Source organism: Mobula hypostoma, chromosome 3, assembly GCF_963921235.1.
Source record: "Mobula hypostoma chromosome 3, sMobHyp1.1, whole genome shotgun sequence".
In the NCBI taxonomy this organism is placed as follows: Eukaryota; Metazoa; Chordata; class Chondrichthyes; order Myliobatiformes; family Myliobatidae; genus Mobula; species Mobula hypostoma.
Genome location: NC_086099.1, coordinates 179727148 through 179747154, shown reverse-complemented (window position 1 = coordinate 179747154; position 20007 = coordinate 179727148). Strand labels below are relative to the sequence as shown.

General features: G+C 40.4%; 2 protein-coding genes across 2 annotated transcripts in view; one reads left to right on the top strand and one right to left on the bottom strand.

The window, feature by feature from the left end:
* Positions 1-7182: 7182 nt before the first annotated feature.
* LOC134344427 (type III intermediate filament-like) lies at positions 7183-18178 on the bottom strand. Its single transcript, XM_063044198.1, has 9 exons — positions 17559-18178; positions 16418-16478; positions 11917-12012; positions 11630-11791; positions 10599-10724; positions 8672-8892; positions 7885-7928; positions 7689-7774; positions 7183-7588 (listed from the first exon to the last, which is right to left on the bottom strand). The coding sequence occupies exons 1-9, from the start codon at positions 18089-18091 to the stop codon at positions 7553-7555; spliced, it is 1365 nt and encodes a 454-aa protein (XP_062900268.1). The 5' UTR covers positions 18092-18178; the 3' UTR covers positions 7183-7552.
* Positions 16513-20007, top strand: part of trdmt1 (tRNA aspartic acid methyltransferase 1) — a 174144-nt gene continuing 170649 nt past the window's right edge. The window contains exon 1 of the mRNA XM_063044192.1: positions 16513-17187. Coding sequence (XP_062900262.1) covers positions 16890-17187 — 298 coding nt within the window. The 5' untranslated portion in view covers positions 16513-16889. The remainder of the gene's footprint in view (positions 17188-20007) is intronic.

The window sequence follows — 20007 nt, the reverse complement described above, 5'->3', positions numbered from 1 at the left end:
ACTGTATCCTAACCAGAAGAGAATAACTTTCTAAAAAAGAACGCTGATTTGCGTAGCTTTATATCTCTTCACTCACACCTCCGAGGAAGTAGCTGCTCTCATCCGAGTTTCTGTTTGTTCACGTTAAATTACACTCACCTACACATTCTCTGAAGCCTTTTACAAACACCTCTGTGGCTGGCAACTGACTATCATGTCATCCTCATGAACAAGTCCGGATCAGTGAATCCTGTAAGGAAAACGCAATGCATTTTATGTGCAGTATTTTCATAATTGAGACTGGAGGACATAAGCAATGACACACTACACCTGCTCTTTTACATCACTGCAATCAGTCCATTATTCTAAACAACACATCAATTTAAGTCTATGACTGATTTAATGGAAAATCCTTGTTACTGAATGATAGAGCAGTGGCATTCAGTTTAAATGACAGAAGCAAATGTAAAATTCCAAAGTTTGAAATAAAGAATAGCTGAGCATCTGTCTATGAGCTGGACAAAAGTGCAGAAAACAGGTGCTGTTTTCCTACTTCATATAAGATAGTGTCGGCTGTTAACCCAAGAATGTATTTAAAGAGTGAGTAAAACTGTTGGATTTAAAGCTTCAGTTACAATAAGACTGAAGGAACAAAGTCGCAAATACTGAAGAGTTGTCCAAGTAAGGGGTAGTCTTCTTATGTTGATTGACAACCACCTGCTGGAAATGTTAGTGGAAGCTTTATCAGTACTTCATTTCTGCAGGTAACTGACAACTTATGCTCCAACTAGAATGCATTTCTATATTTTATAAGTCATTCTGAGATATTTTCTTCTTTATGTTTACATCTCAGTAAAAATATCTGGAGCGATCAATTTATTTACAGTATATAGCTCCGATGATAGTCACCTCGTTGTGGTGGAAAGGCTTGTGAGCTCCTGAGATCTTGACAGCGATGCTGTCTGGCGTTTAATCGTCTGGTGCTTAGCTCCTGGTAGGGTCATGGGGGAGGTTCCAGACAAAAGAGTGGTCCAACCAAGACCTCAGCAGTGGAGCTGGCAGGTGATGTTGCATCCCGACGGCAGTGAAGACAGGAGAAGGCTGCAGCATTGAAGGATCCCCAGTCGTCTGCATTGTATGCCACTGGATCTTGACCCCGATATGTTTCAAAGGTTTCAAAAGTACATTTAGTGTCAGAGAAATGTATACAATATACATCCTGAAATGATTTTTCTTCACAACCATCCACGAAAAACAGAGGAGTGCCCCTGAAAAATGAACGACAGTTAAATATTAGAACCCCAAAGCACCCCCCCCAGCTCCCCTCCCTCCTGCGTGTAAGTGGCAGCGAGCAACAATCCTCCCCCACATCAACAAAAAGCATCAGCACCCACCACTGAGCACTCAAGCATGAACAAGCAGCAGCAAAGACACAGACTTGCAGTACTCCGAAGACTACTTCAACATACCACAGACTCTCTTTCTCTCCCTAATAAGGGAGAAAGATGTCTCCGTTTCACAGTGAAGGAGAGAAACAACAAACAGCTCACTGGCTTACAAAGTTAAAAGTCTGTTGCGTCGCTTTTTCCAAGCTCTGTGCCCAAAGATCTCAGGTCTCCGGGCACACAGCCTTAGATCTTCGACTCCCATGATACACCGATCTCCTGCCCGGACACCGACCTTCGATCGTCCTGTCTCCAGAGCCACGAAATCTCGGACCTCTGAAGGCAAGTGAAACTCTTAGGTCACGCCCTTGCCATGCCGAATAGCGGCCAGTTGTGAAACCCTGAGAGCGGGTCTCAATCCTGCAAAGAACCGTAGTCAGCATGTAACTTCAGGTCAGGGTCTTCGAAAGAACCTTAAAAGGGAAAAATAGAGATATTAAAGATAGAAATAGAGCTGTTTCCGAAGATGCAAGCAAAGGAGTTGCCAATAGGCGCCATTGATTCTCCTATGCTCCCTCTCCTTTGTCAAGGACCATTTAGTTGCTGCGCATGCTTGGGTCTCCCATGTTAAACAACATTGCACACAGGCATTCTCCATTAAGAGAATCTACCATAGCAACCCAGATTAAATCCATGGTGATAAATTGTGGATCACAGATTGGCCTCTATAGCCAGCCGTGTCACAAAAGGGAGCATTGAGAAGAGACCCAAATGCAAGGCACAGACACTGAAGTACAAGGAACAGGACTTGACTAGAGAAGGGACATGACAGGATACAGACAAGTAGTAGGGACAAGAACGCAGACTAGGGCTTGGACCCTGAGCCAGAGACTGGACAAGGACCCAGAACCTGGGTCTTGCCTCGGGCTTGGGCCCCAGAACCAGGCATGGACATGACATGACAGCAGGACTGGAGGCTAGGGTCTTGAGGCCTGAGGCTGGGGTCTTGGTCTTGAGTCTAGGGTACTTTGACGCTTGGGTATGGACTCTGAGTCAGAGACTAGGCAAGGACCCAGAACCTGGGACTTGACTCAGGCTTGGACTCCAGAACTAGGCAAGGACAAGAGGAGGCTACAGGACTGGACATGGCTTGGGTGTGGAACTCTTGGGTAGGACGAGACACAGGGACAGGTAAAGGCACATGGACAGGACTCGGATAGGACTGGACTAGGCACGGACTGGACGAGGGCCTTCAGGAGCACGAAGCCTTGGACTAGAAGAGACCGGGAGCATGGAACACAGAGCCGGGACCCCTCCTTGGGAACAGGACGTAGGGCCGGGACTCATACACAGAATACTGAACATGAAGAGACGGATCTCAACACAAGGTGGCAGCAAACGGCCAGACCCACCTAGCGAAGGTGTGGACACAGAGACAGATCCCAACACTAGGTGGCAGCAAATGGCCAGACCTACCTAGTGAAGGCATGGACACAGGGAGACAATTCCACACAACGAAAGTCAGTTCCTTAACTTGACCTAATAAGGCTCCGGTCTTGCTCCGGCAGTAAAACTTCAGCGATACAGGCAGGGTATCCAGGCTAGATGAGCAGGCAAAGAGTCAGGTGAGGTACCCAGGCAGAGAGCCAGGCGAGAGGGGGGAGACAAGGAGGGGACAGAACAGTCCAGCAGGGAATCCCTGGTTTGCAGAGGTATTTATGTCTCAGCCCCAAAACGTGCCCACAACAGAAACTGGGGAAAACCAGAAACCCTGGAACAAGGAACCATGGACCGGACTGTGAACCAGAACACAGAGTTCACAGGCCGGACTGTGACAAGTTGAGGACCCACCAATGGACAACCCCTTTGGAGAACATCATACCTGACTTGAGTGGTCATACTACTACTATAGCTAGGAGATGTTAAGTTAACACAAGTCATAAAGTTGACTCTTGATGTAACTTCAGTCAAAGGTAACGTGTATAAAATAACCAATAATTGCCTTGCATTTGACCTGCTGTGAGTCATAACCAAATGCCTTTAGTATCTGTGGAATGTTGCATTCCTCCAGATTTCTTCAGTAAAGGTCACATCCATCATCCTTCTGAAGGTTTAGGTCAAATCCATTGCATCTTGGTCAGCTATCTGTCTGCATTATAAAGCTGGTAAGATATCTTTGAGGAAATTAATTAAACTCCGGTATCTTTGGGCAGCAGCAAAGATCCTTTCGCTCTTAGTTCATTCATTTTCTGGTCTTTACACAGCTAGCATCATTTAGCCTAATTTCACATTAGATTTTATAATTTACTTACCAAGTTCTTACACCCTTTTTCTCTGCATAATCTAATTATTTCTCAGTTAGGTTAATCAAGTGGATATTGAATTTTGATCAATACATAAACACATGAAAGGACACAAGGCATCAGTCCTTTATTCTTTTATCTATTTTCATTCATTTGCAGATTTGCTATATATATTTATTTTCAGAGTGAAGGTTTTTATTGATATCTTTTGTTAAACTATATAATTTTGACTCCTTAATTACATTAGTAATGGATTATGTATTTAAGTTCAATTTTATTTCATTTACAAGGACTGTCATTACACCTAATTGCATATAAATAAAAGCAAACCTCAGAATTATAAGTATAACAACTCTGTGTATAGCAGCTAGCAATTTTATAAATCTGTATAACCCCCCCCAAGACTCCTACATTCCAATGAGAATAAACCCAGTCTATCCATTCTCTCCCTCAAGTTCAAGTCATTCAACTATACATGATTACACACAAATACAGTAAAAAAAAACAGCGTTATTCCAGAGTACCAACACTCACATACAGCACAAGGCACATACAGCACATATCAATAAAATACAGTCACATAAATAAAAGTCCAAGATCCTGTGTTCATTAATGTTGCCGCAGTCTGCGGTCGAACAATACAGCTTGTCTTCTGCTGAACAAACACTAGGGGGCAGCACCAGCTCCAGCTTGGATGCCATGCTGCATCACCTCTGGTGGAGCGCACCAACACAGACGCCTGTCTCCTGAACAGGCGACACTGACTTGATGCCTAGTTCTTACTATAACCTAGGCTATTCAGTTCTCTTGCCATCTGCTAATAAATCAGTGAATTGGACTTGCAGCATTCCACATTAACAATATCTAACACGATCTTGCAATCACAAGAAAAGCAACTAAGACAATCACTTGCTGTTAGACTGCACACCACCTTGGTTCACCGACTCCTTCGACGACTCTGATGCAGGCAGCAGCATGATCTGCACCAGCTCTTTCAGTTTCTTTGCCACAAGCAACTCGCTGATGGGGTAGACCTGCCATATTTTAAATTAATGTCCAGCAGAGTCTTGCGATCATGAAAAATGTTTTAAAAAGACAATAACACCTTTGGATGACCCTGTAGAAGCCACTGTGATCAAACACATTGCCATCTATGACTGCAGCTCCGCATTCAAGAAAACATTCTGGTGAATCTCTTCTGCACCGTTATGTTCTTTTATTTTGGTAGCTTTATCAGCTAATACTTTAACCAGCTGTCAGAAATTTTGACCTTTGCCCCAAGATCCCTATGAATCAGTTACTTCCAATCTCCCCACTAATCTTCAGACTGACCTTCTATTCAATGTTTAGCAGCTAGCTACCCGCTGACTTCTGGAAGATACCCCTGCTTGTCCAATATTGAACACAAGAATTTTTTTTCCTTATTTTGCCTCAGCAATCTACAAATTAAGTTTTCTAATATGACTCAATTTCATATTCTGAATCATTATTGGTTTCTAAAACAATTAGAAACTAGATTCCTCAGGCTCGGATCCCAGAACCAGGCAAGGACATGACATGGCTTCAGGATAGGACATGGCTGGAGTCTAAAGGCCTGAGCTTGGGGACAAGCTGGGGTCTTTGCTCTTGAGGTTTGAGGCTGGGGACTTCAGGCTTGGGTTCTTAGAGCTTGGCTTAGGATAGTCAAGGCTTGTGTTCTTGGAGTAAGTCCCAGGCAGGACGTGGAACTTCACCTCACAGAGGCAAGGACAGGGAGGGATAGACCCAACCACAGGATAACAGCAATCAGCCTGGCTTACTCAACAGAGGCAAGGGACAGAACTAACAGTAGGGTAACAGCAATTATAGCCTGGCTTACCCAACAGAGGCGAGGACAGGAAAGGAGCTCAATCCATGGTGGCTCTGAGTCTCGGGGCAGCCAGCAACCTTGGCTGGCTACAGAAATGGCCAAATCCATACCACGATGACTACTCCAACAGGTGGCAACAGGGCTCCATGAAGCAGTGGTCCTCCAACCAGGCCTAGAGATCACAAATGGTTTCACTGGCCTTCCATCAGCAGGATGCTTCAAGACAAACGAGCAGCTCACACTCAACCTCAAGGCTACTTATAGTCCAAGCCTAAAGATGGGAATCGGATGCCTATGATTAACTCAACCAAACGAGGCACAGCTGAAGACCTGGAGTGCTGAGCCCACGGACCGGACCGTGAACCAGAATGTGGACTTCATGGACCAGACCATGACAGATGGTTGTTTATTTCCTCCTCCAATTTTTTTTTTAAGCTGGCTGAAAATGTCAACTGTTCACGCCTTTCCATAGATGCTGCCTAGCCTGTTGAATTTCTCCAGCACATAGTGTGTATTACTTTGATTTCCAGTATTGGCAGTTTTTATCTTGTTTTTAAAGGAATGGTTATTAATAATCTCATTGTTCCAGGGTTCTAAGTTTCCATGGCACCCCTGAACCTGGTGATTCTTTATCTCACAATTTTATGGATCTATTAAGTCTGGGTAGTTTTAAGATAATTATGCCTATTACAAATTGCTTCTCACCTTTTATTTCATGAACAAAGACTAAACCATACTCTTTGATAGTGATTATTTACTACATAAGTTACAAGATAAACTGCTCTGAAATATACTCACTACATTGTACAATCTATTCCACATATGCTCTTTTGTCATTTATAAAGAAAGTTCCCAATATGTGACCTCGGCTCTTCCATTTTGTTTGGCATTAAAGGAACTAAATCTCAAAATGGAGGATTATGAGGTTCCTTAAGGATTAAAAAATTGAAGTTGGAAGAGGCAAAGGAGACAGTGGAACTATATAACTCTTTGTGCTTCTCCACTGCAAGCTAATACCATCTTTCTCATTTGTTCTTAATCTGTTCACTTAAAATCATGACAGCATTAGAATTTGCTAATATTTTGGGTGGCAGAATAGAGATATGTCTCCACCAAAGGTGCTCCTTCCCTCTGCTAGTCTGCAGGTCACCCTTGGGCAGAGTGTAGCAACTGCTTAGCACCCCCTCCCCACCCTTGATCAAGGGTCATGTGAGGCCATGGGAGCAGGTGGTGGATGAGCAGCTGATGCATATCACAAGTCCTGGTCATACAACTACTGACGCCAGGGAGACAATCTCTGAAAAGTATCCATAATTGTTGGGGTCATTCATCTTGTAGACTACTGCCCATAAGGCAGCAATGGCAAACCACTTCTATAGAAAATTTGTGAAGGACAATCATGGTTATGAAAAGATCATGATCACCCACGTCATACAACACAGCAAATAACGAACGAATACTTTTCAGTTGAAAGCGATATGCCAATTTCTTAAAAGCTTGCAATGCTTTTTATTCTTCTCAGATGGCAACTGAACCAATGTTACATTATTTTGTGCATTATTTCACAAAATGACTTAGCTGTACATGCTTTTTGGGGAATTACAAAGTGCAGGTTGTTACAATCTCAGTAAAATAGGTATTGAATAAAAAGACATGTAACAAAGTGTAGCTTTGGTCAATGTTTTATTAAAGCTCGCTTACAGGTAATTACTGGGGGAAAGATAAAAAGCAGTTGTGGTTCTGAATGTAAGTAGATTCAAAACTGGTGAAGTATTGCTAGTCATCACTGTGCAACTGTAAACTAGTGACTCTCTCCATAAACAGAGTGGAATATTACTTCAGTAAAGCCATTTACTGTATTTTAACTTTTCTATAAAGCTTACAACAAAACTTTATTGAATCTGGCACTCTTCAATTAGATGCAGAAAGGCACTTTAAAGCCAACAGTATTCTTCTTGAATAAGAGGACAAGCGGCATTCCGGTCTATCTTTTTTATTGCTTTGAAACAGCCTCAGCTTCTTTGTGCTGACCAGGTTCAGTCTTCAATTTTCTGGGTAGTTTCACTGATCACCTGCAAAACAGAAACAAAATGTTGAAAACATTATCATCATTCTGCTGGTAAAATATGTCCATTATCTTGAGTGTATTTTTTAAAGAACATTTATACTAACATCTCCACCACTAGTCTCAACAGTTTTAATCACAATTTTCTTCTTTGATGTTCGACTTTCAGTTGGCTGCTGCTCATACAAGGCATCTGTAAGGAAAGGTATAATTAATCTTGTATTACTTTGGGCAAAATATCAATGAAGATTTCCCATTTCCTAATTTGAGTAATTTCATCCATTTAGTTCTGAATTAACTTACCAGAGAGGCTCAGTGATCCAAATGAGGGCACAGGCATAGAGATCCTAAATAAAAAAAAACAATATGTAAATACCAATGAAGAACTCCTTTTGCTCTATTGAGTTTAACCTTCTATGGAATTCAATTGGCAGCCGACTTCCTAAAGAGGGACTCAACGATTTTGGTCTCATTGACATCTTGTAGAATTTATTTTCCTTCCCCCGCCACCCCCAAAACCAAGAAGTTCCTCCAAAACAACGAGGCTTTTTGTAAAACTCATGATTATAAGAGCCCAAAGGTCTGCCCACAAACAATTAAGATCTAGATAATTATTACACTTGTAAACCCCAACCCAAAACAAGGGTTGGTGCTCTGTATGCATAGGGCACTGGTGATTTTTTTTTAAATTTCAGGACATAGATATTCTTTTTAAGGCAACATTTATTGACCATCCTTAGTTCCCATGATTGGTAAATTTGATCCTTGTAATTGGCCTAGTCGAGAATAATAACTTTTATAAGCCAAAAAACTTACAGAATTTAAGGAACATTTATTCAGACTTCAATATTGTGTTAAGACAAATCATGCCAAGCCAGTCATTACAAGAACTCTAATCAGCTTACCATTTTTGCATTTACAGTAATATCAGAGCATCCTATTTACAGATGACAAATTTGTTTCAGAAAGTTGTTTAATCTTTACATCAATGCAGCTATAAAGAAATCTATGCATTTTAACAACAAGCCTCTGAATCTAATATACTTTTGAGTAATGAAGATTTTTTTAAAATGATATAAAAATATATTACCTGTTTTCTTCACCTTCCAGTAATTGCCGGTATGTTGCAATCTCAATATCAAGAGCCATTTTAACTGTCAATAACTCTTGGTATTCTTGCAAGTGACGAGCCATCTCGTCCTTCAAATTACTGATGTCTTCTTCAAGCTGGCAAATATTGTCCTGAGCACCACTGAGCTCTACACTATAGCGTTCTTCCAAATCCTGCATCTGGCGCTCAAGGGATTCATTCTGTTTTAAAGAATAAAAAATTGTTTTGGTATTTTATTTTCTTCCTTTTGTTCCTTGCATTCAACTTGTATTTGTGCATGAAAAATAGAATTAATTATGTTTGTTTCAATAACCCCAGCACTATTCCAGGTTGGAGATACTCAGCAGGTCAAACAATATCAATGAAGTCAGAATGACTTTGCGTCATTTCTGATGAAAATTCTTTTAGGTTGAAGTTTTAACTCTATTCCTGTTTCCTTAGATGCTGGCTGACCTACAGTTTCAACTTTTTTTCATTTTTATTACATATCCATAAACTTCCCAGTGAACAAATTTAATTTCCAAACTATTTTAAGTTGGGACTTCTAGTAAGACATAAAACATAGTGCTTCAGTTTTACCTTTTACGCTAATTGAAAATATTCCTCAAATGATTAGGGAAATCTGCATTCATAAAGCTAACAATTGAAATGAAAGACTTATACTTAAGTTTCTGACTATGTATTAAATGTTGAATTAAAAAGTAAACTGGACATAAAGTGTTTTCAAATGTATGTAATCATTTTGTTTAGATAATATAAAGCAAGTATAAAATAGGGAAACAGCATTTCAAGCTTAAATTCCCAAATTTCTCCAATGTTCTTCCAAGACACAAGCTTAGAGATAATCTTTGTAGCTCTATTCTGGGTGAAGTTCTTCCTTTTGTCTCAGGTTGACAAAAACAGGCTACAATACTCAAGGTATCATCTGACTATACTGCTTGAAGAAAACTGGCTTGAATAGTTTATCATCGTTATACATATGATTGCTTTGTAAATAATGACTAATTGAAATTAAAGAATACTGTACTTTTGAAAATGTATTAACTATTTTAAGTGAAAGAAGGACCACCTTATATTAATTAGTTCAACATGTTGTAAGTTTTGGTGATCAAAATTTCTAGACTTAACTTTTATCCTTATTTTTATTTAAAACAGCATAGTAGTAGTGCTTCAGTACGCATTGATGCCAGCAATTTTCAACCTCACCATCTCATCTACACAATCTTCTTTTGAATAAACTGTTGTGAACCTCTTATAATATCCACAGCAGATGTTTTCTCCAACTAAATATTAAGAAAAACAAAGCCTTATTCTTCATCTTTGGCACAAACACCAACCCCAGGCCACTAGCTGAATCCCTCTCCCTTTTGCTGCCACTTTATGTACCTGAATAAAATTGCTAATAACCTTGGTATCCTATCTGACTTTGTCATAAGTCTGCAATCATGCATCTTCTCCAGCTCCATGACAGTCTGTCTCTTCCATACTTCCACAATATTTCTATAAATTTCTCTAACCCAACGATCTTCCAAGATCTTTGCACTTCATCTCTGGCCTGTTGCTCACCTCCAGTTTTAATTGTTTCCTCTGGTAACCTCAAGTTCTGTAGCCTAGGCCTCATTTGTAATTAATTCCATACTTCGCCTCTTACTCTTTCCTTACTTGAGATGCTAATCTTTTTGACCAAGTTACTTTTTAATGCATTTGAGCAATGTGTTCCGGCCAGCATTTGTATACCTGTTCCATTAGGTCTTATTGTAGCTCTGGATCATGTTTCATTTGATAATCTGTTGTGTTAAATACACTACATGTTTTAATTGGTTTTATAAATATAGTGTGGTGTAATTTGTGGATAAAGCACATGGCTCTACTGATTTGGCTGAATTTAGGTACTTGGACAACTTACCGTTCCCTTCAGTGCATCGACTTCACAGGTCAGCGTCTGGACTTGTCTGCGATAATCATTGTTTTCTTGTTTTGCTACGCGAAGAGCGTCAGTGTTACGAGCGGCAGTATCATTTATATCGGCCAGCTGTTCCAACACACAGATTTCTGTGAGTGAATCTGACTATACATTTCTGCTTTTACCACAACCCAAACAAAAGTAACTCAACCATTCTTGTCACTTTTAATCAATTTGATGAAATGATCCTTACGTATTATTTGGTTGATGTAGAAATTGCTGCATTAAATTGAATGATTTAAACAAAAAGTGGGTGCCAGCTAATAGAGTCACTACTTCAGAGAGGCAGAGACCTAGGTACCTCACAGAGCTTGCACACCCTCCCTGTGACATCATTAGTTTCTGCTGGATCCTCTGGTTTCCTCTCACATCCCAAAGACATGGGTCAGTAGGTCAATCGACCACTAAATTACCCCAACGTGTAGGCAAGTAGTAGAATCTGGGGTAGTTGGTGGGAATGTGGGGAGAACAAAATGGGATTTGTGTTGGATAAATATAATTGAGTGCTTGAAAATTGGTGCGGTTTCTGTCGGCTGAAGGGCCTATTTCTGTGCTGTATCTTTTTCTCTCTGTTACCATGTGACCTGATTATGGAAGTAGACAAGAGGATCAGGTGATCACTGATCTAATTAATGATCTGGGTGCCTAAACTGGATTAGGTATTGAGGAGGAACACATACTATATATGGTTCAGTGCAATGGGGTTTGGGAACAATTATATGCTGTTGCTTTGAGTAATAATCTTGAAAATAAATGCTTTTGAGTGTGTGTAGTTAGTTTAACTGCAGAAGTTTGTTAGTTAGTTTAACTGCAGAAGTTTGTTAGAAGATACAAGTGTGAAAAAGATCCAATTTGATATAAAACATGTGAAAGCATGGAAGTGGCTATTGAGTGAGGCTATAGTTTTCAGCTCTATGATACAGATTAGATGTTAACTGGCTGACATTAATACTTGACCACTAAAAATGCCTTACCTTGGACTTGTACCATTCCTCAGTCTCAGAAATGTTCTTAGCAGCAAGTTTATCAAACTGAGAGCGAACTTCCTGGAGTGCTGCAGTCAGGTCAGGTCTGGCCACATCCATCTCAACCTTGACCTGCGAATCTCGGATTTGAGCTTGCAGTTCTTGAACTTCCTGAGGAAGGAAGATAAATACACGGAAGTAAGTCATCTATTGGCTGAAGCAGTGTTACAGATTCTTAAAGACAAGAGTATTATACTAATGATCACTCAAATTACTTAACAACAGAACATGCTTACCTCTTCATGAAGTTTCTTCAAGAACATAATTTCTTCTTGTAGTGACTCAACTTTACGTTCCAAATCCAAGCGTGCCAGGCATGCATCATCCACATCCTTTTACATACAATAGATATATTATTGATTGCAGTTATTACAATGGTTTTATAAAAATAATCTCAGTACTTGAATTCACTTGTAATTATTACAGCATATATTGCAATCATATTTGATGTACTGATTTGTTAATTTATTTCCCATTTACTCTTACAAATAAATGAAGGGAAATAAAAATACACCATTTTTAGGTTAGGATTCCATGAATCATTGTTGCTTCATTGGTAAAAATAATTTTCTGATAGGCAATAGGAGCTCTTATTCATTTTGAAATTACGCTAATTTAATAAAGATTCAATGATTTTGTCTTTCAAAAAGACTGCTATTTCTAACACCGATGAAGTCTTGGACTGAAACATTGACTGCTTATTCTCCCTCCATAGATGCTGCTTGACTTGCTGAGTTCATCCTGCCTTTTGTGTAGGTTGCTCAAGATAATCAGCATCTGCAGAAGCTCTTGTGTTTATGGTTAGCCATTAAGTTCTTGAAGATCGATACAGAACCACAGGAAACATTTGCACAATGAAGCTGTGTACAGAAGTTACAGCACAAAGACAAGCATTTCATCTCAACAAATCTATACAGGCACTTACCTGTCTCTCCACACAAGAATTTTATTTGAAAACGTGACACTTGCCATTTAAGCCAAATTAAAAGAAAAGCAGTTTTACATTCAGAATTGAAAGGAAGTTACAAAGAATCATAATCAGCATTCAAACAGAAAAATATGCAGGCATGTGATTTTTTGATGTCAAGTTCAGTCTTTCATGGTTTAATCGGTTTAATTGGTAGTGCACTTCATGATTCCATCACACAACAGTGCTGGATAGTTTAGAAAATGGGTCAGTTATGAAATAACATTATTATCTGTGTTATGTTACCTGGACCAGCAATGTGATTTGGTGCATCATTACTCAGTTATTTGTACTAGGCTCATATATTTATTCAAACAATTACAAAAATACATATTAATTATGTCCATAATTATTATTAAAATAAAATTAAAAGAATGTTATACAAAATTCTACAGAAATTATGCTGTCTGAGCAATGACATGGGAGACTGATTATCGTATTGGTAGAAGGCTTTGGCTGAATTATTGACCAGAATCAATGTTGTTTTTATGGACTTTTAGAGTTATATGATAATACCATACTGAATCAGCAATCTCAGCATACTACAATTATTAATCTTTTTACAATTTATAAGAGTTCAGTTTTAAGTATTAGTACATTAATTCTTCATATTGCTGGTCAGCAAGTTAGGAATATCAACAGGTAGAGCTAGATAACAGACAATATTTGAATGTTTTGTTGTTTACCCTGCAAATGGCATAAAATTGGTAACTAGCTTGTTTTTATTCAGTAACATAATGAACATTTTCAAATACAAAATAATTTGAGTACCAAAATACATTTATGATGAGCACTCACATTGAGTAATAAAAGGGCAAATATATAAACTGTCAATAAAATTTTTATTCTTGTTTCTCATTAATACGATGCCACATTGCTGCTCCAATTATACTAATCCACTGTTTGCCTGTGCACAAAAGCATCTATTCATTTTTTAAATTTACTGGCATGCCATGTGTTCAGTGTAACTGCATTCCAAGGCAAATCCTTGTTGGAGATCATTTTACATCACTGGAACAAAAATATGCAGCTGCCTTCTTGAAACCACTATTATTCCAACAGTTGTTTTTTATGTGATGGGGAGTTAAGAATCTTCTAACAGCAAGGTGCACAAACTTTTTTTTATACAACTAAGGCTGATGCTGTTAACAAGTTTACTGCCTTTTTCAAGGGCACAGAAATGTGTACTGAGGAAGATGCATGGTTGGGAAAGAAGGATGGGGGTGGGGGATCTCATTAAAGCTTTTTGAATGTTGAAAGGCTTAGACGAAGTAGAAGGGGAAAGGATGTTCCCCATAGCGGGGGAGTCTAGGACAAGAGCGCACAGCCTCAGGATAGAGGGGTGTTCATGTAAAACAGAGATGTGAAGAAATTTCTTCAGCCAGGGGTGGTTAATTTGTGGAATTTGTTACCACAGGCAGCTGTGGAGGCCAGGTCGTTGGGTATATTTAAGATGGAGATTGATAGGTTCTGGTTTGGGTATGGCACCAGAGGTTACGGGGAGAAGGCTGGGAAATGGGGCTGAGGAGAGGAAAAAAGTATCAGTCATGATTGAATGGCAGAGCAGGCTCAATGGGCCAAATGGCCTAATTCTGATCCCGTGTCATATGGTCTTAAACAAAATCACGCATTCTGTAGGGAACAATTCCAATTCTTCTGCCCAAACGGACTTCAGAGAGAAGACAGAGTGAGAGTGCAAGCATGCAGTCAATAAGCATAAACCAGCCACTTCCTCAGGAAGACAAAGAAAGAAATTGCAGGCCATGATTGCTCAGGCAATTCTTTTGTGTTTCTGGACAGTGACTCTAAAATACCATCAGCAAAACACATGGCTGAGTCAGGGAGTCAATGTATCGCTTATTATTTTGCTATCTCAAAGCTTTGGGCTCTGATCTATGCTGAATTAACGAAACATGGCCATGCCTAACTATCTCCCACAACAGCAGCAGCCTCCGAACTAGGGATAGGGGCTAAGTTTTCAGCTCTTCATAACTACTCATTGATGATGGATGTTAATAGACAGACAATAAGGTCACGTTTAACTGTGAATTGTTCCTCAGTCCCCTCTCCCCTGCTGCAGGTCAGATCCCTCTGACATTCATGGGCAGGTGAATGGTAGGATTTCAATGCACCAAACTTGACTTCAAAGTCAAGTAAAAATGAAAGAATTTGTAGTATTCCTAATGAAAGATAAACTCATTCTTCTCCCTGTTCTTTCACCTTCTGGTGGGCAGATGAAGCAAAAACATACTTGCATGGCTTGAGTCATAACTGCTTGGAAATAGTGCCATGATCAATGATTGACAGAAAGGGCAGCAAAAAGGAGCAAATAATGACCAAAAGCATGATCAACCTTTTTAAGGGATATAATTTGATAGCAGATCAAATATTCAAAGCATTAAAATATTTAAAAAAAACATTCAAACATTCATAAATGTCTTTTGTTTCCATGCAGGTTTTTGAACAGGTAACAGGCACCAGATGGTTATATTCCTTTCTGGAATTGTGCACATTTGCACACAAATACATGGGTTGCAATTTTAGAGAATGCCTGAGAAACCTTTTGGAACAGGGGTTAATTAATGGGAAAGGAAGGCCCTAAAGTATAATGAGGTGTGGTATGATTCTGAAGGTTGGATTATTTGGGACTCAGAGTGAGCTAGCCAATTGGATGCAGAATTGGCTTGTTGGAGCAGGTCAGAAAGTGGTAATGGAGGGTGATTAAGAACAGTGATTATGCCCCAGTGTTTAATGCTGTGCCTTCTGTTGTTCATTATCTATATTAAGGAATTGAGAAGGTAGTAAGTAAGATTGTGGATGACCCTAAAATTGGTGGTATAGTGGACAGTGAGAAGGTTGTCTAAGATTACAAAAGGATTTAAATCAACTGGGAAACAGTATCAAGGAATGTAAGAGTGAATTCAACTCATACAAGTGTGAAGTGTTGCATTTTGAGAAGTTCAACCAGGATAGGAACTTAGTAAGTAGCAGTGCCCTGGAGAGTGTTACAGAACAGAGCAATCTAAGACTACAAGTACGTAGATCCCTGAAGGTAGCAACACAGGTGAACAGGGTGGTGAAGCAGATGTTTGGTACGTTTGCCTTCATCAGTATCGATATTGAGTAGAAAAGTTGGGACAAGATGCTACAGCTATAAAAAATGTTCGTGAGACCACATTAGGAGTATTGTGTGCAGCTAGCTATTCGAAATCATATTAGGCTGGAAACAGTACAGAATTAGAAGGATGTTACCAGGACTAAAGGGCTTGAGTTGTAAGAAGAGGCTATTTTCCCAGGAGAAGGAGGCTGAGGAATGTCATTTTCCCCCAAGGCAGGGGAGTTTAAAACCTGAGGGCATAGGTTGAGGTGAGATGGAAAAGATTTAAAGGAGTTCTTTAAAATTTAAAGCAGTGTCTAGTGGGTATGTGAAATCAGCTGTCAGATGAAGTGGTAGAAACAAGTACAATTACAATGTGTAAATGACAATTGGATGGGTAGGAAAGGTTTAGTGGGATATGGGACAACTACAGGCAAATGGGACTTCAGATAAATTAATTTGGTTGACGATTTGAGCCGAAGTGCCTGTTTTCCTGCGATGTAACTCTATGGAAATTGGAGAGTTATCCTTCGCATTGTTTTGCCTTAGGCGTGGCACTGATTTTACCCTGGCCGGAAGGGGAAGGGCGCAGTCCAATGCGCTTGTGCTGAGTTGTTAGGGAATTGGCTAAGAGCAGGGCGGGGGCTTGAGGTATAGCCGATCACGTTCTCACCTGTCTGAAAGCTGCCAGGTTGTTCTCAGCATCCTCCCGTTGAATAACTTCATCTTGCAACCTGTAAGGAAGTGTTTATATAAATGTCACGCCCACTCCAGTTTGAAGCGCAGGTCCGTGATTTGTGGTTTTTAACGATGCTCTTCCGCCCCAATCTATTGATTATGCTAACTATTCACCCCTCTTCTTTCTTACAGAAAACGAAATCGACTTTTTTTGCAAAGATAGCATACTTTGATTAATCCTTTTCCCCCTAAAATGTTAACCTAATTAGGGTTACAGCCAAAATGTTCGGAGCGGTTGACAATCCACATTTTAGTCGAACGACTTCACAGAAGCACACTGCCTATTGCTGGGATGCTCTCTCGTTACAGCACTCCTTGACTTTAATTCGGGAAGCATTTATACTTTTAAAAACGTTGAATATAACCCTAACCCTTTCTCTTCGTTGCATCAAAATATTATATGCGGAATGTCATTTATATTACCATGCTGGCAGATAGCAAAAAAAAAGAGCTTTCGAAAATCAAGAGGGCCGTGTGCCTTGTCCTGCACTCAGAGAGTACGCAACCGGTTTGAAGTTAGTTCAGCCGCAAATTCCTGTCTCGGCCGCCCCACCCAACACCCTGCCACACCTCGAAGCATCCCATCGACACAAAAACCGCGGGAAGCGCGCAAACTACATCCATCCAACGTGGCACAGAAACCAAAGGACATTCTCTGCGAAAATAGCGAGGCAGTTGTCAGAAATGTTATAATCCAGCATCTTGGTACGTCCTTGGCGACTACACTTAAATCTCGTTGTAATGGGAAAAAGGGGTTCTGCATAAGTTTCTGGGCAAGGGCATCTACTAGAAAAGTTAATATTGTTTTGCCAGCGCCTGATTAATTCATTTAACACTTTCTAGCTAAAAAATAACCTTTTTTTTTCGAAGAAGAAGAAGAGCAATAAACCAGAATTAACTATTTATACTAAGGGTGTTGCAAACTATTCTATCACGATACGCGAAGAGAGCTTCAATATGAGGGTGTGTCTGGTATTCTATGGGAACGTTGGTACTTATTTCTTCTACAAGTGAAGAAAACTACCTTACAGCCCAGGCCCCGATAAAACAATGGGAACACGGCTGGTGTGGCTTACTTTTCTCTCAGCTTCTGAAGATCATCGGCCAGGTTGTCGCGTTCCACCTCAATCCTGGACTTCTCATTGCTGATCTGGTCAACCTGAAGACGCAGTTCCCTCAGCTCCTGCTCATACAGGTCTCCGATTCTGGATGGCCGTTTACCCTTCAGCTGCTCCAGTTCGACAAGCAGGACTTTGTTCTGTTGCTCCAGTGTCCTCACCTTTTCGAGGAAGCTAGCCAGGCGGTCGTTCAGCTCAATCATCTCAGCCTTTTCATTGCTGCGGTTCACCTTAAACTCCGTGTTCAGGGCATCCACCATAGCGAAGTTGAGGTTGCTGCTCGAGGCCACTATCGGACCACTGCTCCTCACAAACCTCGTAGATTTCGTCTTGACTGGTATAGTGTAACTCATTCTGGTGGGGTAAGCGGTGATCAAGCTCTGCGGACTCCCGCGAACTGTATAGCTGCGACGGCTGGTTGTAACTTTGATCGGTTTTTCTGGAAACATCTTGCGGTAGGAACTGGATTTGCTTGCTCTGAATCCGTCCATTGCTGGGTGCTGCACTTGAAGACTGTTGCCCGAGGAGAAATCTCACGACTGCAAGAGAGGGATTGCATGCAACGTCCCAGCATTTATAGGGAACAGTCCTGGTACTCCCCCGACGATAAACGGGACAGCGCTGATGCTATGATTGACGTTGGAAGCACCACTCGGCAGTTAGCAACGGCTTTGTTTGGACCACTCACAGCTTGGAGGTAGGGCTACTTTCTTCTCTCTTCGTAATGTTGAGGCTGCAAGCATCGGAATTGGACAGGACATCTGAAATTTTGAGAGGGAACGCACTCCCTTTTGCTTACTGTACCAAGCAGATCTGTTAATCGCAAAGCTTCGACTCCGTTGCCACCCAATTGTATCGAGTCTTTTAAACTTAGTCACATTATCACTAATCTTATGGTTGACGGTTTTAGCATTTTTTTTTAATTTGGAAGGCGCCAAAACATTTTCGCCAGAGGTCACTGCAACACAGTCAAAAATTAATTCTGCTGGTGGTAACCACGAAAAAATTTATCAACAGTAAAATATATTCCTTCTTGTTTAATGGCATGAAAACCTATAAATGATTGTTACCTGGTTTAGTTTTGACAAAGAAAACATGCGAAAGCTGGTTTGTTAGTGAAACCCACGAGACCGTTCTAGAAAGCACGTTTACAAGCTTTCCGCCGGGTGTCCGTGGGTGATAGGAGTTGGAGTGAGTAAAACTGATGATACAGCTCGCTCCTGGGTTGGGTGGGGTGCTTGGTTCAGTGTTCTACAGAGGGCGGCTCCGTCAAACTTCCACGCTGTAACTTTTAGGCATCTCATAACAGTAAAATCTTAATGCGGCTTTTAAATAAAAGATCCCATTTGGAATCGTGAAATATTCAGTTAATTACCACTCCCCCCGTATTAATAATTAGAGAAATCCGAACCTTTTTCATCGTTTCTGAAAATATATTACCCGACCCGCCTCAGAGAAAACGCCCTTAACTACTCGCTTTGTGTATTTCAACCCGGACCAAATATCAGTAGAATATAACGGTTCATTACAACAATAATTAATAAGTTTATTTCGATCTCTACACAATTCTGCTTTCCACAATATTTCGAGTAGCATTTTGTTTTGGAATCAGTTTGAAAAAGTTTATATTCTGGGAGAAAATGGGATTTCATTCGGGAAGGGTGGGCGTTTTCCTCTCACCAGCTACTTGAACAACTTCCATATGACAGATTTACACTGAGGGCGCCTTTTGTCTACAAGCCGAGTAATTTAGCGCCGTGGCAACAACTCGGCGACCACAAATCCAAAAGCGCAGGAAACCATTATGTTGGGCTATTTTAATAAAACCGTCCTTTGGCCCCTGTATCTTGACTAACTACGCTCTCTGAACCTGTAAACAGAAAGAGGGAACACCGAGTAATGGAAGGTGCAAGTCAAATAAACTGCCAGATGCTGGATATCTGAAAAAAAATAAAAGAGAGAACATGCTGGAAATACTCAGCAGGTCAGACAGCATATGTGAGAAGACAAACAGATTAATAAATTAGCACAACTTATTTTTTATTTCCCTTTCTTAGAGAGTGGAGGTTGTGCAGCCTTTTGCACTGGACATGTCCTTCCGCTCTTACATTTGTTTGCAACACTCTGGTTAGGTCGGCTGCATAAATCTAGGGAAGTCGAAGACTCCCTCCGCCCCCCCCCCAAACGTGGGAGGGAGATTGAAGTGCAAGCCCCCGAAATCCCCGTTTGTGTGCATGCTGCGTGATTTGTTACCCCGTTACAAATAAGTACCACGAAATAACAGCACTCCACATGCAATTAAAAGATTTAGCTTTATACTTCTTAATTTGACTAAAGGGTTAGTAAAGGAAAAGCAAAAAAAAAGGAAAAGGGCCCATTTTAAATGAAACACTCTAAAGTGCACAAG

Bases quoted from the DNA above. Each gene is read 5' to 3' on its own strand.
- LOC134344427 (XM_063044198.1), bottom strand. From the start codon at position 18,091: ATGGACGGATTCAGAGCAAGCAAATCCAGTTCCTACCGCAAGATGTTT. The intron at 16,479-17,558 runs GTAAGCCACACC...ACTTCCTTACAG, and splicing joins CTTCAGAAGCTGAGAGAAAA to GTTGCAAGATGAAGTTATTC. The intron at 7,775-7,884 runs GTAAGTTAATTC...CTTTCCTTACAG, and splicing joins TGGATCACTGAGCCTCTCTG to ATGCCTTGTATGAGCAGCAG.